Source organism: Curcuma longa, chromosome 5 (genome assembly GCF_044706935.1).
Source record: "Curcuma longa cultivar G26 ecotype Majalengka, Jawa Barat chromosome 5, ITB_CL_G26_1.1, whole genome shotgun sequence".
NCBI lineage: Eukaryota > Viridiplantae > Streptophyta > Magnoliopsida > Zingiberales > Zingiberaceae > Curcuma > Curcuma longa.
Window position 1 is genome coordinate 8,425,027 of NC_133865.1, and position 16,720 is coordinate 8,441,746.

The 16,720-nt window shown below is 34.8% G+C and overlaps 1 protein-coding gene across 1 annotated transcript; it reads left to right on the top strand.

The window, feature by feature from the left end:
* Positions 1-1,667: 1,667 nt before the first annotated feature.
* LOC141830128 (myosin-1-like) lies at positions 1,668-16,279 on the top strand. Its single transcript, XM_074717616.1, has 24 exons — positions 1,668-2,147; positions 2,379-2,480; positions 2,562-2,705; positions 2,803-2,953; positions 3,060-3,087; positions 3,210-3,375; positions 3,510-3,573; positions 3,676-3,689; positions 3,772-3,856; positions 3,976-4,079; positions 4,190-4,328; positions 6,381-6,499; positions 6,586-6,738; positions 6,821-6,910; positions 8,783-8,860; positions 10,819-10,977; positions 11,272-11,469; positions 12,358-12,563; positions 12,650-12,785; positions 13,561-13,690; positions 14,029-14,175; positions 14,256-14,374; positions 15,245-15,457; positions 15,821-16,279. The coding sequence occupies exons 1-24, from the start codon at positions 1,668-1,670 to the stop codon at positions 16,277-16,279; spliced, it is 3,684 nt and encodes a 1,227-aa protein (XP_074573717.1).
* The last annotated feature ends 441 nt before the right edge of the window (positions 16,280-16,720 follow it).

Genomic DNA, 16,720 nt, shown 5'->3' on the forward strand with positions numbered 1-16,720 from the left:
TAATATTAACCAAAGCTATTATAATATACTTAAAAATTACTAAAAAATTATATTTAATATTATTTAAATAATAACAATCATAATAATAACTAAAAATTTATAAGTATGATGTAATATTAAAACAATATAGATAATTAAGAGCATCAAAATTTAAATTCTACTACAGATAAATAATTTAGAAACCTATCATTTTTAACTTTAACATTTGCTAAATTACTTAATTTTTAATTGAAACTATTTCAATTAGGTAAGAATTATGGAGTAGTAAGTAGCTGTAATAAAATAGTTTTTTTTATAGCTTAGGTATATAATATTCATAATTCAAGGCTCTAAATCCTGTTAATATATTACTAAATCAAAGGAATAGAAGGACGTTAAGCACCATTCATATAAGTGTTGCCGTTAATTTGAATTGGATTCGCTAGATTAATTCACCCCATCAAATAATTTAGATGGATTAAATTAATATTTTATCAACTTATTTTAAAATGGATTGATCCACTTAGGCTTGTGACCCGTATGGGTTGGGCGCGACGGACTTGGATTGGCGTGTGGGTTAAGAAAATTATCTATTTATTTTAAATTTTAAAATTAAAATAAAAATGTTAATGAATTAGTAAACTTGATCCGTCTAAATCATAATTTAAAGTTAAAACTTATAACTTACGATTAAAAATTTTAATTTCAACTTGATCAATTTAAATTGTAATCTAAATTTAAAATTTTTAAATTTTTTTGACAGATCTATGAGTTTGTCATCAAACCTGCAATCCGTCTCGAGTTAGAACCATAAATTAGTGGGTTGGTTCATCTTGTCCTACCATATGATAAATTTTTGATCCGTCTCACTATAAATTGATCCGTTTGACCGTTCAAAATATATCAGAATTAAGATCCAATTATCTACTAATCAGATTAAATGAGTATTTTAAATGAGTATTTATTGATTATTTAAAATGAGTATTTAAATGAATTTAATATAATGGGAATCTTTTTGACATTAATTAATTTTTATTGTTTGAATTTGGTCAAATGTCCGTTATGTTTGTCCGTTTTGATGTCGCTGTAGCCCGTAGCTCCATCCTCAACCCTTCGCGTATAACCGTAACATACCGAACCGGAAGACAATTCCGTTCCGTTCAATGCGAACTGACAAATATGCCCCATGGTCCATCCACCATCTTCACTTCTCTCCGAACGACGCGCAGTCGTAATTCTTTCAATGTTGGAGGACTTATTTGTCACTCGAGTTGGCCCTCGTTGTTTACTACTACTATTTTATTAGCGAAAGGCGACGAGAAACGAACGGATCCGGATTTCGTGTGCGAAAATTTGAATCGAGTTCCCGGCGAAGCAAACCCTAGTTGCTTCTCTTTCGAAGCGAGCGCTGCTCGTCCCCGTCGTCTCTTCCTCTGAGGCGCTTTGGAATTTGGAATCAGACAACGACCTCCGCTTCCCTGCTTCGGCATCAAGGGTTTTCTTTTGAACATCCTTCAACGTTGCAGTTTTTTTCTGGGACATTGTATGGTCGAAACTAGTTTCCGGCGTCAGGAGTTTTGGCCGGGATCGATGTCAGGTTCGTACTGCAGGAAGTCATGGAAAGACTGAAGTAACCGGAGAAAGCTGTATTTTAGGTAGTAGCTGTTCATTTTGAGGCGTTTCAAATCATGTTGTCAGCGGCCGCTACATCTCGTTCGTTAGTTCGAAGTTCCCTTGAGGTGATGCTGGATTCCATCAGGATGAAGGAGGAGCAGCCAAAAGATCTTCCACCTGCTTTGCCTGTCCGTCCCACCTCGAGAGGGCGCCTTCCTACTTCAAAAAGGTCCGTGGCTGTCAATCTTAAAGTTGGACAAAGTGCATCCGAGGAATTTTTAAGGGGTCACGTCAAACGGGATCATGAGAATGAAGAGAAAATGCGAGCGGGTGATAAAGAGGTGGTGTTTCGGAGTGGTATATTTGATAGTAAGAAAGTGCGGAAGCTTGAGCGTCCAGAAGAGTCTCCCCATGTCAAGATGACGAATCTAGAGAACAACGGGAAAAAGGTGGAGGTGAATGATTCAAGGCCTGGTTCTGTTACACTGCCATCATCCATCCCACGGAACAAGAAGTTGGGAAAGAGTGACAACATTGAATGTGCCATGAAGAAGGTAATTTAAAGTTTCTCAAAATATCTTCACCAGACACTCTGGTTTACTTGTTTCTAAGAGTACTTGTTGGTTGTAGAAACATGGTAGTGATAACACTTCTGGTTCATTTTAGGTGATAAATGTTTGATGGTTCTTAATTCTTATTCTATTCCGTTCAATATCAGTATTATTTATTCTTTTTAAAATACTCTTCAAACATATTACATAAGATTTTCCCTTTCCTCCTTTCAGAATATGAAGGTTTGGTGCTGGACTCCAGAAGCAAAGTGGGAGCTAGGCCATATTCAAACAGTTTTAGGGGACAATGTGAAAATCTTGTTATCTGATGGAAATGTAAAAACCTAAAACAGTAGTTCTCTTCTATATAATTACAGGCAACATCTGGTAATTAATTAACTACTGGTCCATAATCAGGTTCTTATGGTTACTGGTGAAGATCTCTTACCAGCCAACCCTCATATCCTTGATGGTGTTGATGATCTTATACAGCTTAGCTATTTGAATGAACCGTCAGTTCTCCACAATCTTAGATCCCGCTACTCTTGTGATAGTGTTTATGTAAGCATGCTTTTCAATATATGAAACTCAGTCTTAACTTTTTTCCCCACCTTTTTTCACCTTCTCTAGTTATTCTAAAAACTTTTCCTCTATTCAGACTAAAGCAGGACCTGTTTTGGTTGCAATTAATCCATTTAAAGAGGTACCCTTTTATGGAAAAGATTATATTACAGCATACAAGCAGAAGCTCACAGAGAGCCCACATGTCTTTGCAATAGCAGATTCTGCTTTTAATGAAATGAGGAGAGGTAGGCCTGCATCTTATCGACAATTTTGATCTTTCATTAGGTAAATATGTTTGTGTTATATTGAATTTCTGGAATATTTGATAAATCCTAATTGTGAATTCTGCAGATGGTGTAAATCAATCTATTATAATAAGGTGATTTCATTCTCCATTGGAATTATGTGAAGCTTTGATCCATCTACAAATTTCCAGCTTGATAATTTGTGCCATTCATTATAAGCTTTTCTTGAGTGGTTATGCTGCATCTTGAATTGCAGTGGTGAAAGTGGCGCCGGTAAAACTGAGACTGCGAAATTCGCAATGCGGTATCTCGCAGATCTCGGGGGTGGTTGTGGCATAGAGAATGAGGTTTTGCAGAGTAACTTGATATTGGAAGCATTTGGAAATGCAAAAACTTCAAGAAATGATAACTCGAGCAGATTTGTGAGTTAGCCAGTGGCTAGAGCAGTTTATTGTATTTGCATGATCAATATGTTTTCTCTCCTATACTTCTAGCCTTGCCAATGTGTATCTATCATCTTAACAATTGTTTGTATATACACTGTTTTATGTTGCAGGGAAAACTTATTGAAATAAATTTCAGTACTTCTGGAAAAATTTGTGGTGCTAAAATTCAAACTTGTAAGAAATGTTATTAGTACCTTTTTACTGCTTCTCATAGTACATTTTCCTTGCAACTGACATTTTCACATCTCTTATTCTCAAACAATTTGCACATCAAAGTTTTACTTGAAAAGGTATTTATTTTGCAATATAAGGAAATTCTCTAATATGTTGTAGCAAATAAGTATTTAATGGCTTATAACTTTTTTCCTCTAGTCAAGGGTAGTTCAGAGAGCAACAGGTGAAAGATCATATCATGTTTTCTATCAACTTTGTGCTGGAGCTGCTCCAAGTCTCAAAGGTATTCATTTAGTCAATTGTCATATTATGACCTTACTTTCCAGACACATGATAGCTTTCTAGTTTTAAATAATATTATACTATGCCACACATCTCTTGAAACTCAATTGTAATGTGCAGAGGAGTTGAATCTAAGAACTGCTGATGAATATGAATATTTAAAGCAAAGTAACTGTTTGACCATAGACTATGTTGATGATGCTCAGAGATTTCACAAGTTAATGGTAAATTTTAACTGATCATTCAAAGCATGTTATGCTCCTTGGATTATTTTTGATGAAATTCTTTAATTATTTTCAGCATGATAATCATGTTTCTGATTAATTTTCTCCAGGAAGCCTTAGATGGCATTCAGATATCTAAGGAAAATCAAAAGCATCTCTTCTCTATACTTGCTGCAGTATTATGGTTGGGCAATATTTGCTTCTCAGTGGTAGATAATGAAAACCATGTTGAAGTGGTCCTTGGTGAAGGTACATTATTTATACATGGCCATTCCAACTTACCATCCCTTTTTCTTGTTATAAACTCCTTGGTGCTTCCTCATGCATGCTTGCTCATAGAATGTAAGATGCATATGCATGGTTACTAGAATAGTTACAACAAAACATACTACTACAGAAAGCATGGTTTTAAATCTCATACCATCTAATCCATATCGATGTGTCATCTATTTCCACTTTCACACCAAGACGATGACCCAGCTGAGACATCAGGCCAGGAGGCTGAGATCTTTGGTGGAGGCTTCCACCTGTTTTTCAATGGTGATTTCAACTGTGAACTTTCAAATAGGTTTCTCTTCATCCACCCGCTTTCCTTTTTGATGCTGTTAGGGTTCAGTAGTGTAGAGGGTTCTTTGTCTTCTTTGTTGCTGACGATCACCATTATTTGCAAGCCAGCATGGCACCTAATAGTTTTGTACTTTTGTTCTAATTGGGAATTGGAATCCCTGCCCATAACTTAACTTAAAACCTGAATAGTTCTGAGAAATGATAAAATTAGGGAAAGTAGATGGTGTGAACATGTTCAAAGGCAACTAGTAGATCCTTTAGTTACAAGATTTTATCCATTAGAGCGGAAGGTATAAGAGATTTTAGACTAAGAGAAACTTTAGTTGGGTAATAAAATAGTGATTAAATTAATTTGAAAGTATTAGTGATGTAGTTCTGAATGGAGCTCAATGGATCAATGATATTTATATAGCCCACCTTAAATAGTTGGGATGAAATGAATTAATGATGATGTTGATAACAACTCTAGTACTGCACCTATGTTTGAGAAGTTACAATTCAACCTAAGTATTAGTAACTTAGCCAGATGTAGGGATGATAATGGGTCGGGTTTGGGTCGGATTCCATATCTTCCGTTCCCATCCCCACCCCCATCCTCATTTATTATATCTATCCCCGTCCCCATCGTGTATTCAACTTTCATCCCCATCCTCAAACCTATCGAAGGATCGGGTATCCATCCCCATTCCCATTAGAGGATCGGAAATCCTCTATACTAATAATTTTCTTTATTCTATCTAATTACCAATTTGTTTCTCATTCGATAACCAATTTTGAGTGCCAACTAGCACCACTATGGTGCTAATTTAGTGGTGTTGATTTTTGAAAATCAACATCAAAGTGGTTCTAGCACCATTAATCGGGTATTTGGGTTGGATATGGGTAGGATTTTACCTGGCCCATCTCCATACCCAAACTTGAATATCCCCATACCTGATTATTTAATCGGGTCCAAAAATTCCTCCATACCCTCCTCCATTCGGGTCGGGTAATGGATCCTCCATCGGGTTTGGAGGAAATTGCCATTCCTAGCCGGATGCAAGTTAGACATTGGGCTACATAGCAGGACTTAACTATTAGAACTTTAGTTGCACAATAACACAACAATTTGTTGTTTATCTATCTTTTGGAACTTTATGCATGACTTTGATATATAGAAATGACTTTGCAATCCCATGCAACCCTAGAGAACTAATGGTCGTTGCCTGGGAGCTCAACTATGCATTTGTTTGCATCACACTTAAAGTGCATCATCTGGCTCCAATCGTCCGTGTGCTGGTCGTATTAGGGACTTGTATTGGTAATGAATTGATATTGATTGCTGATCTAATGACTAGTGCTATCTTGATAAGCTCTAGGATTTCTTCCTCAGTGAGGGAAGGTCCAAGATTGTAGTTCTGTGCAAATTTAGAACAATTTCTTGGCATTCTCCTAGATCAACATTAGTATTTAGGATCAATTGGGGATCATAGAATCATTATTCGCAGTGTTAGATAAAATTATCGGATATAAATGACTTCAAGCCATGTCTGATCATATGCCTAATTTTATATGGGAATAGTCATCTTTAGATCTAAAAATAAATAATTTGTAATCCTATTTGTATAGAATATGATATCAAGTTTCTTGACTTAGTATTAGAGCCTATCCGGCTCTGCTGTTCTTCCTTTGATGAGATTGTCTCTTCTCCATGCTGCAAAGAAAAGATGCTCATTCTCTCCTGTCTCCTTGCAGGAGTAGCTAATGCAGCAAAGTTGATGGATTGTGAAATACCTGATTTGATGCTAGCTTTATCAACTCGTAAAATCCAAGCCGGCAATGATAATATTATCCAAAAACTTACATTACAGCAGGTACATTGGAATTATTTGCTCTATGCTCTTCCACTAAGATGATATTGTACAGCCCTTTTGGCAAAATTATGTCTCTCCTGTTGCAGGCAATTGACACTCGGGAAGCATTGGCAAAATCAATGTATTCTAGCTTATTTGACTGGCTTGTCGAACAAATTAACAAATCACTTGAAGTAGGAAAATGCTATGCTGGACAATCCATTAGCATTTTGGATATTTTTGGATTTGAATCTTTTCATGTATGGATCTACTGATGCATGCAATTAAATATTGCTTTATGGAATGTTTCTTGTTTGCTGGACTGACATTTTACTCTTGTAGAAAAATGGTTTTGAACAGTTCTGCATAAATTATTGTAATGAGAAGCTACAACAACACTTCAACCGCCACCTATTTAAACTTGAACAGGAGGCAAGACCCTAACTTCTTTTTTTTTTTTCTCTCTCTCTTAGATGTATAAAGGCATCATGCAAAAGGCATCATCATCATGATTATCCTTGATTGCTCGAATGTCATTAATATTACCACTGAGTTTTTTTTTTGTTAATTGTTTTGCTATGTCAATAGAAGTTGTTTGCCATAAAGTAGTGGCAATGACTTCATTCGCATCTTCTTTTTTCTTTGAAGGGATTGACTAGATATGATTTCTAAGGTTGGTTTCAATTCTTTGAATCAATTATAATTTTGTCTAAAATATATGATGGTTTTCCATTCTTTTTGACATCACACTTCTTGTGCAAAAACTCAATATCCAATTTTGAAAATTATGTCTCCTGAGCTGAGGAGTTTGAAGGAAAAAGAGACATGATGCAGGAATCGCAATGAAGCGAAAACAGTGTTGGAAGGAAAGTAGGGAGGGAAAAAAATCATAGGAAAGAAGGGAAATATTTTCCTTGTTTACATTTCCTTGGAGGAAAGAAAGAAGTAAATTTCTTTTTCGACCATTTCCTTGGAGGGAAGGAAAGAGGGAGTGGAACTTAAATTTTAGAAATTGTTTATTGAAAGCATAAAAACATAAATACAAAGTTGAAAAATATTTTTTTTTAATGGACATTGCATGTGAACAATACTTCTGCACAAATTTGGCAAAACAATTTTGGTTAAAATCCCCAATTGGGGAAAGATCTCCATAGTCCGTTCCTCCCTCACTCCATTCCTTCCGAAGGAAATTGAGGATGAGGATTGTTTGGGAAATCTTTCTGCCACTTTTTTTTTTTTCACATTTTCTTCCTTAGTAGGAAACACAACCTTGGATTAGATCATGGATGCATTATGAAATATTGACATAGATGGCTTTGTTACAATGATATGATCTGTTACATTTAAATTAGAGCATGTATACAATATGAAGGGCATCATATTATCCAATCTCAAGTAGCTGAGATAAATATGTTTAAACGATAAGAATGATGATAATTCTGAAATTATCACCAATGTTAAAGAATTTAAAAAGTTGTGGGAGATGCTCTGACATGGGACATTTTTTGTATATGTATATAACATTTTACTTTTATATCCAGATATTATGAATTTGTTGTTAGTTAGGAATCAGACACCTACAATGCTACAATAAGTGATACACAAAAATTTGAAGAGAAAGTAGAAGAATGATACAAGTAAAATCAACAAGAGAAATAAATTATAAGTTGTTCGATAAGATATCCTACACCATAGTAGCACAAAGAGATAATATTATGTGACTGATGACAACATACATCTCAGACACTGATAGGTTTTCTTTTATAAACCAAGGAATGTACTACATGCATAAAAATTTGCTCAAGTATGTGGATGCAAAATTGATTACATATATGCCAAATTACATTCAAACGGGGGTTGGGGGGGGGGGGGGGGTGGATGTGGAAGGGGTAAGATATCACCAGGACGATGCTGGTCGAACACTAAATCAAATTGGAAGAGCATCAAATCGAGTTGATAGAATACCTGATAGTGCAGGCAGAAAACCTGACCAGGTTGACATTTACTTACATAAAATCCTAAAACTTACAGACCCATTCAATAGGTATATAGTCCAAATCAATCTAGTTCCATCCCATTAGTAGGTGTGATGCTCCCTGCACCCTTGGAAACATGTGAAGGAATTCATCTCTCTTGAATCCTTACATCTCACATTAATCAAAGTTGAATTCGACTTGTGAAGGGACTTGTGTTTTATGGGTTTTTTTTTCTTATTGAGCTTTATTGCAGTGCACATTATTTGTTTTCTTTTTTATTTCTGTTATATCTCGTTTATCTTATTATTATGCATACCTAATTTTATAGGAATATGTCCAAGATGGAATTGACTGGGACAAAGTTGAATTTGTGGACAATACTGATTGTGTCAACCTCTTTGAAAAGGTAACTGTTGATACCTTTAGAAGTCTTATTAGAACAACATCATGTTAACTTAATTGGGTGCTGAAATATATAAATATAATCTAAACTTTCTCATTCCTAAATAATATTCTATATTAATTTTTGGATATTAGTGTTGAAAATTGGATTTATGGTGGAGTATTATTATCATTTAATCTTAATAAAGCAATTAAAACTCACATGTTAGTATCCTGGGTGCACCAGTATCTAATGTTCAAGTATTGACATTACACATTTGTTAGTGCTTCCAAACTATTTTTGGTTTGGTGAATGAGTTCCATACCTTTTTTGGATGGTCTTGAAGGGAAAGGAATAGATTTGGTTATAAGCCACAAGATGTTTACAAAATCTTGTTTCTGTGACTTGGATAGTCAGCCCATGTATATTTCCATATTTAGGGAGGTTCTGTGTTAGCAAATTCACCTGATATTACGTTTGTGGAATGTGGATTCATCGTCTTGTTTGGGGTATTTGCCATTTTGGCTAATTCTTTCGGCATAGGCTTCCTTTGGTATCCCTTAATGAAAACAGGAGCTCATCCTCCCATCTATTTACCAGAAGTGCAGTACACAGTTTCTTAGATTAGTTAGCTTAGGAGTTCTGAATTGGAGTGCTGGACATCTCCTGGTATGGTTACTACAATTTGCTCTCCTATCTTTTAGCATTCTTTCACACTAAGTTGAACATAAAGATAGCAAAATAGAACTCTGTTTAGCTTAAATTCTTTTTTTTTCTGATAAAGAATTTAGACTAAATCTTAAATGTGCCACAAGTAGATTGGTTCATATCACTTAATTGGTGCATGTTTGTTTAAGTCACAAAAAAAAATGGTGGAAAACTGGTGCAAGTTTGCTTTGTTGCTGACTACTCATGGCTTTAATATGTGTTACTTTGCTGTAATAGGCAATGCCAAGATCTTGAATGGGCATTGGGTTGGGTGTGTGTATATCATGGCTTAGTGATGGTATCCTCAAGCTTCATACTTTTTGGCTCAAAGCAAAAGTAAGAGAAATATTATGCTTACTAAGCAACCTCATGGTAGTATTCCTATCAATAACAAGTTTTTTTGGTCTTGACCATGAGGTGTGTACCATGATTTGAAATCTCATATCGTGCCAGTCAAAACGGTTGAAACATATTGTTTTAGTAAATCACCAAAATTCGAGTTGTACTGCAGTTTTGGTCTTTGACTGGAAAGATACTGTTCTGACGTTTTGATGCATGGTGTCAGTGACAGTGGAGGTTGAAAGAGGAAGGAGATGAAGGAAAGGAAAGAGACATTGTCTATACTAAGTGGTATCAAGTTTTAGTGATTTATCGGAATGATATGTTTCAATCGTTTTGCTCAGCATGATATAAGATTTAAAATCATGCTTGGCACATACTTCTTTCTATGTTTCATCTCTTTCCTTTTTCAACTCCAATCCATTACCGGCATCATTCATCAAAACATCGACACGACACTGGAACAATACATTTCCAGTCAAAGCTGAAACTTTGGCATTACTCAAGATTTTGAACCTTGGTGTGTACCCACACTACATTAGATGTGAAACTACTCCTTTTGGGGCAAGAGTGACAAGGTTAAATCCCTTACAACAATTTCATTATACGAATTTGAACCATTGTCCTTTGAGTATGAATCTAGCTTGCTTACCATTAGAGTGAGTAACTGTTGGCTCATTCATGACTTGGCATTTATCAGAATTGACAATGTTAAAGTTTCTATTTCCTTGATTTATTGATGGTACTCTGAGTAACAGAATGTCTTTTCCCTGTAGATTCTGCAACTTACCATCCTTTCTAAGCTAATTTCATGCTTATTTGATTTTTTCTTTTTTTGGTTTCTTATTTTCTCAAATTTATCATATGAATTTTTCTCTTCATGATCAGCATAATAACAGGCCAGAACATTACTGTTGTTTTCCTGATCATTGCAGAAACCTTTAGGGCTAATATCCCTTTTGGATGAAGAGTCTACTTTTCCTAAAGCATCAGATCTAACTTTTGCTAACAAGCTCATGCAGCACTTGACTGGTAACAACTGCTTTAAGGGGGAAAGAGGAGGTGTTTTTAGAATTTCCCATTATGCTGGAGAGGTCAGAAACTTCACTATTTTATTGCTTTGCTGGTATCTAATTTCTGTTTGTTGCTGGATTCTAACAAGGCGATTTTTCTTTGTTGTGGACCTCTTAATTGTATGGGTGGATTAAAAGAACTTTTCAGCTTGATTTTATTATTGTTGCTTGATCAGCACACAGTTTGATTATGGATATCACATTTCCTTAACACACTTCTTGCTGATTATTTAGATAGCACCATTCTTTCACTTAAACAGTAAATTATTCATTTACTCTCCATATTCCTCCATCTGACATTTGAAATGGTAACAGGTTTCATATGATTCAAATGGTTTCTTGGAGAAGAACAGAGATACATTGCACACAGATTTAGTCCAGCTTCTTGTTTCCTGTGCTCACCTGCTTCCCAAGTCATTTTCCTACAACACACTGCAGTCTGAGGAGCAAAGCCCGTTTCGACAACTAGGTAGTGTTGATCTACGGAAGCTAAGTGTTGTGGCAAAATTTAAGGTAGCGACAACCATATTAAGTAATCAACATTTATGCTTGATACTTTTCTATCAAACTTTTTTACTAGACAGCTTACTGAACTCTTAAGGAGCTCGAGCAAACTTTTACTGAGCTTAGCTAGAGAGAATCTCATTTCAGAATCATGCTCAAACTCAAATCAACAAGTGAATCTTTGTTTCATTATGCCTGGATACATCTTAAAAGAAAATAAAATGATTTGGATTCCAAGCAGTTACATTATGCCTTAAAACTACACTGGTCATAATTAACTTGATAAAAAAAGATTATGTAGGTTATTTTGTTCCCAATTATTACATTTTATATAAAAGTTTAGTATGTGTTTCAAAAATAAAAAAAGAATGTAAATTAAATATTTAAATAAACTTATATATATATATATATATATATAAGTTTATTTAAATATTTAATACACACACACACATACACTGCTGTTACGTTGCACGGCAGCTGTGTGTGCCTGCCGTGCACTCCTGAGGGGGAGGGGCCCACACGTCAAGTGCCCAGGTGGTTCATTAATTGGCAAGAAACAAGAATAATTGGCAAACCTCTGAATTGCTGCGATGTTTATGGTTCATTAATAATTTCAATCATAACCATCAAGAGAAATAAATGTTCTAATGTTGTTAGGACTTGTAAGTTACAACTGTTGCATTGTGATTTCAGTGCCTAACATTAAAATTATGTTTATCAACACTGGCATTTTCAAGAATAAATAAAAATTGCAGTTTCACAGATTTGCAAAACAAGTGAGTCTCTATCTTCATATTGTATATGTTCATCATAGCCAAATCTAATTGTTAAACTTTAAAATTTTGATATAAATTTGATAGCAAACTGATACTGTCATATGTTGCAACATGTTTGTAGGGACAACTTTTCAAGTTGATGCAAAGGTTAGAAAGTACTACCCCACATTTTATACGATGTATCAAGCCAAATAGCAAGCAACTTTCAGGCTTGTACCAGCATGATCTTGTCTTACAACAGTTAAGATGGTGTGGTGTTCTTGAAGTTGTCCGGATATCCAGATCAGGTTATCCAACCCGTATAAAGCATCAACTATTTGCTGAAAGGTATGATTTTTTATTTAATCGGGGTAAAGCAGCAATAGTTTGGCTGGATGATAACTTCTTATGATGTATACATATTTGCTCTGTAGGTATGGGTTTCTTCTCGTAGGGAATTCAAAGCCTCATGATTCACTCAGTTTAGCAGTTGCCATACTACAACAATTCAATGTGGCACCTGAGATGTATAGAGTGGGCTACACGAAGTTATTTTTCCGAACAGGACAGGTAGTTTGTTTTTCTTTATTCTTTCACATTTCTCCTTCAATGCAATGGAGTTTCTGCTTTGGTTATTTTGTACATTTGTCATTCACATGAGTGCTCTTTCATTAAAGTTTTTCTCTGCTTTTATTTGTCCTGAAGGTCCACTTTTGGAGCTTAATTTATTCATTTTGAATTTCTACTTCTGAGGAAAGGGAAGTTCAAAGGCCCACCAATTACATTCATTAGTTGGTGAGATATGTACAATCATGTGGCATAGAACGAGATTAAATATATAATTAAATTGATCTAGTGCTAAATTGTTTGAGAAATTGATTGTAAATCAGGTCAGCAACTAGCCAAAAAATTCAGCACCTACCATATCTGGCTACCAATGAGTAGGTTACAATCAGTATGATTGAGCCCAGAAAAAAAAATAAAACTTGAAGACCTTGTAATGCATGGTATATAATCAATATATTTAGAATTGTCAAAATTTCTAAAACACTGCTATTCCTTATACATAAATGCTGCTGCAGTTACTAATCTCTTTCTTAGCCTGCTAGTTCTGCAAGTGTCATTAACCTTGTAATAGATGCGAGAAAGATTATGTTATAAACAATAAAGTGCATGGGGTATCAAGCAATCATGTTCTGGTTTTATGGAAGTTTGGTTAAAATCATTTGTCAGTTACTATGAAAAGGAATAATGCAATATAAATAATCATATGTATCCTACACCTATATAATATGACTTTGAGATGTTATTTATGTTTTTCAACACTTTTTTGCTTTGTATTCAGATTGCTATACTGGAAGAAGCTCGAAATCAAGTTTTACTAGGGGTTGTTAAGGTTCAAAAGAACTTCCGTTGTTTTCAAGCTCGTAGGTGTTATGGAGAAATGACGAGGGGAGCAACTACAATACAATCATGTAATGCTTCTATATGCATCTTGGGCTAGCCATCACATGCCATGCATCTTTTAATCTTTACTAGCCTTTTCTATATATATATTTAATGGAGGCAAAATCTAGTCTGAACTAGGAAGAATGCTTCTACTAGCATGCTTAAGCTAGGCATCTTTCATCAAATGTCATTGATTTTAACTAGCTCTATTGTTTTGACCTGTTTATAAAGGAGAAATGCTTCATTTAGCTGGACAATTATTCTTTTATTTTTTTTGTACATGTCGTCTTCGGTTAAGAAACCAGTATCAGTTTTTTGGATCCTTCCTATACCTTACTATTTTGACTAATTTTAACTTAAATAGTTATTCGTGGTCAAAAAGCAAGACACAATTTTGATGTTTTGGCAAGGAGATGGAGTGTGGCTATTCTTATCCAAAAGCATGTGAGGCGACGAATTGCTAAGAGGAAATTTGGCTACCAGCAGAGGAGTATTGTTCTTTTGCAATCTGGTAACCTAGCTACATCTTGCATCGATTTAGTCATTTTCCAGTTCCTTTTGGACTTTAACTCTTTTGAATTGTCTCTGCAGTTATTCGTGGTTGGTTGGCAAGAAAGAATTTTGCTAGCTGGCATATTCAGGAAATGCCAAAACAAAATCATGTGCTAGTAAAGGATACTCCAGAAATGAATCTTCCTCAACCTATTGAGGTATGTACTTAATATTGGTGCCTAAGAAGATAAGCCCTCTTTGTATTTTAAACATCAGTATATGTGCAGTCCTTAGAAGGTTTTTTTATTGTAGTTCAACATAATTCATCTACTTTGAGCTTCTTGCCAGGCAGTATTTTGGAAATTTCTTAACAATAATCTTCTTTGTGGTATGGTTCTTTAGAAATTGATTGGAGTCATTATGTTCAGATCAAATGTCAGTTTCAGGACATAGGTTTGCCTACTCGAAAAACTCAGTATAACTTTCATTTTTGTTTATATATTTATTCAGTATTACTGGATAGTACAAATGAGTGTATTGCTTAATGCTTTATACCATAGATACTGAAACTGTGAACTGAGCATTAGCTAGTATCTTATAGAATGGATATCTCTTGGGATTCAATTGCTACATCATATAATATTATCATCTTCCAAATAAAAATTGCAGGCTTGTATGTCTGAATTCCTAATACTGTGTGACACGGAGTTACAGGCTACAGCTACTGGCATAGATAAAAAATGGAGGAGATTTTAGTGTTTTGAATGCCTACTGGCAACTGTTCATGCGCTTGTATTATTTTAGCATCTTTAGATCCTCATGCATTTTATTTTTTGCAACGACTTTGTTTTTTTTATTCTTAGTACAAAAACTGTCTCAGAACTGAAAGCATTGCATGAATCACATTTGCAATTAATATTAGAAAAATGCTGTAACTAAAAATGAAATTATATGGCTACACTGAAGTATTGAGCTTGATAGAAGCAAGAATATTTCATGTGCTTTGTTCAAAGCATATTTTATTGTGTAGAAATTTATTTTCACTTTTCTGACTAATAGCTAAAGATATCGTTGCTCCAAAATAGCAGGATGTAACCATTCAGCTTCATCAGGTTCGCCTTACAAATACCAATGAACTTCACAAGAGGGCCCTGATGGCAGAGGCAGCATTGAGTAAAAAGGAAGAGGAAAATGCTATATTGCAGCAAAGACTTAAACAATATGAGTCAAGATGGTCAGAATATGAACTAAAAATGAAATCAATGGAGCAGACATGGCAGAAACAGCTAAGTAATTTGCAGGTGAATTTATAAGATAGAGCAGACATGGTTTTTGTTCCACTTCTTTGATGTGCTTGGTAGATCATTCTCGAATTCGTTTAGCATTTAGTTAATATTAGAGCATAATTTACTATTGGTAAATTCTGATTTGTAATTTCATGTTCCAGTGTGTGAATGCTTGAAGCTTGGGATGAATTTCCATTTAGTTTATTCTTTCTTTCCAATAGATATAAAAATTAACATAAAGAACCCTTGAATTTGTTCAAAGTTTTTGTGATCAATTTTGCAATGTGAATAATTCGTGGCATCATTAAGTTAATCCTTACATTAGTAACTGAAGGAATTATACTGCTTTAAATACCTAATGAATTTTTTACACTACAGTTAAGTTTAGCCACTGCACGAAGGAGCCTCGTTCCTGATGATATGACAAGCCAATCTGATCGATTGGATATGTACCCAATTAGCCACAGTTATGAGTCAGAAGATACATCTTTCAGTGATCAAACACCTGAAGATACTCCTACTAAACACATTATAGCTGGCGAAATAGCAAGGAAAATTGATTACAAAAGTATAGCAGTTATTCACCTTGTAAAGGAGTTTGAGAAACATCATCAGACATTTGAGGATGATGCTGGGTCCATTGCCAAACTGAAGGTAGGGCAAGCAAGTTCTAAAGTGAATCCTGTTGAAGAACTGCAAAAGTTAAAGGCACGGTTTTCTAGCTGGAAAAAGGCTTACAAATTGCGCCTGCGAGAGACAAAGGCATTGCTTCAAAAGTATGGTCATCCAGAAGAGAAGGCATCCAAAAAATGGTGGAGCGTAATAAGCACAAGATAAGGTTGATTACTCCCAGCAATGCTTATTTCTGCTATATCTATCCCAAGCTTGCTTTATATGACCATGAATCCTGTTTTCGATCAAATTTCACGTTTTGATAATATCTGAAGAAGTTAATGCTGTTGCAATGTTATAGTCAGGCCTTGTGCTGTTAAGTAGCCTTTTTATTTTCCTGATTAGGGGGGACTTGCCTAATTTCACCTTTAGCAGTGTTGTTTACGGATGAAATAGAAGACCTATATGTAAATCTTTATGAATCAAGTATTATGAACATCATAGGAATTTTACATTGCTCTCTTTTTCTCTCTCTCACTAAAAACTTCAATATATATATATATATATATATATATATATATATATATATATATATATATTTGAAGTTTTTAGTTCTTTTGACCAGACACTTACAATTTGGTTAGTTACTAATATTATATGGTTTGG

Excerpts from the sequence above, each read along its gene's own strand:
- LOC141830128 (XM_074717616.1), top strand. The coding sequence starts at position 1,668 with ATGTTGTCAGCGGCCGCTACATCTCGTTCGTTAGTTCGAAGTTCCCTT. Across the intron at positions 2,706-2,802 it reads ACTCTTGTGATAGTGTTTAT|ACTAAAGCAGGACCTGTTTT; the intron begins GTAAGCATGCTT and ends TCCTCTATTCAG. Across the intron at positions 8,861-10,818 it reads GTGTCAACCTCTTTGAAAAG|AAACCTTTAGGGCTAATATC; the intron begins GTAACTGTTGAT and ends TGATCATTGCAG.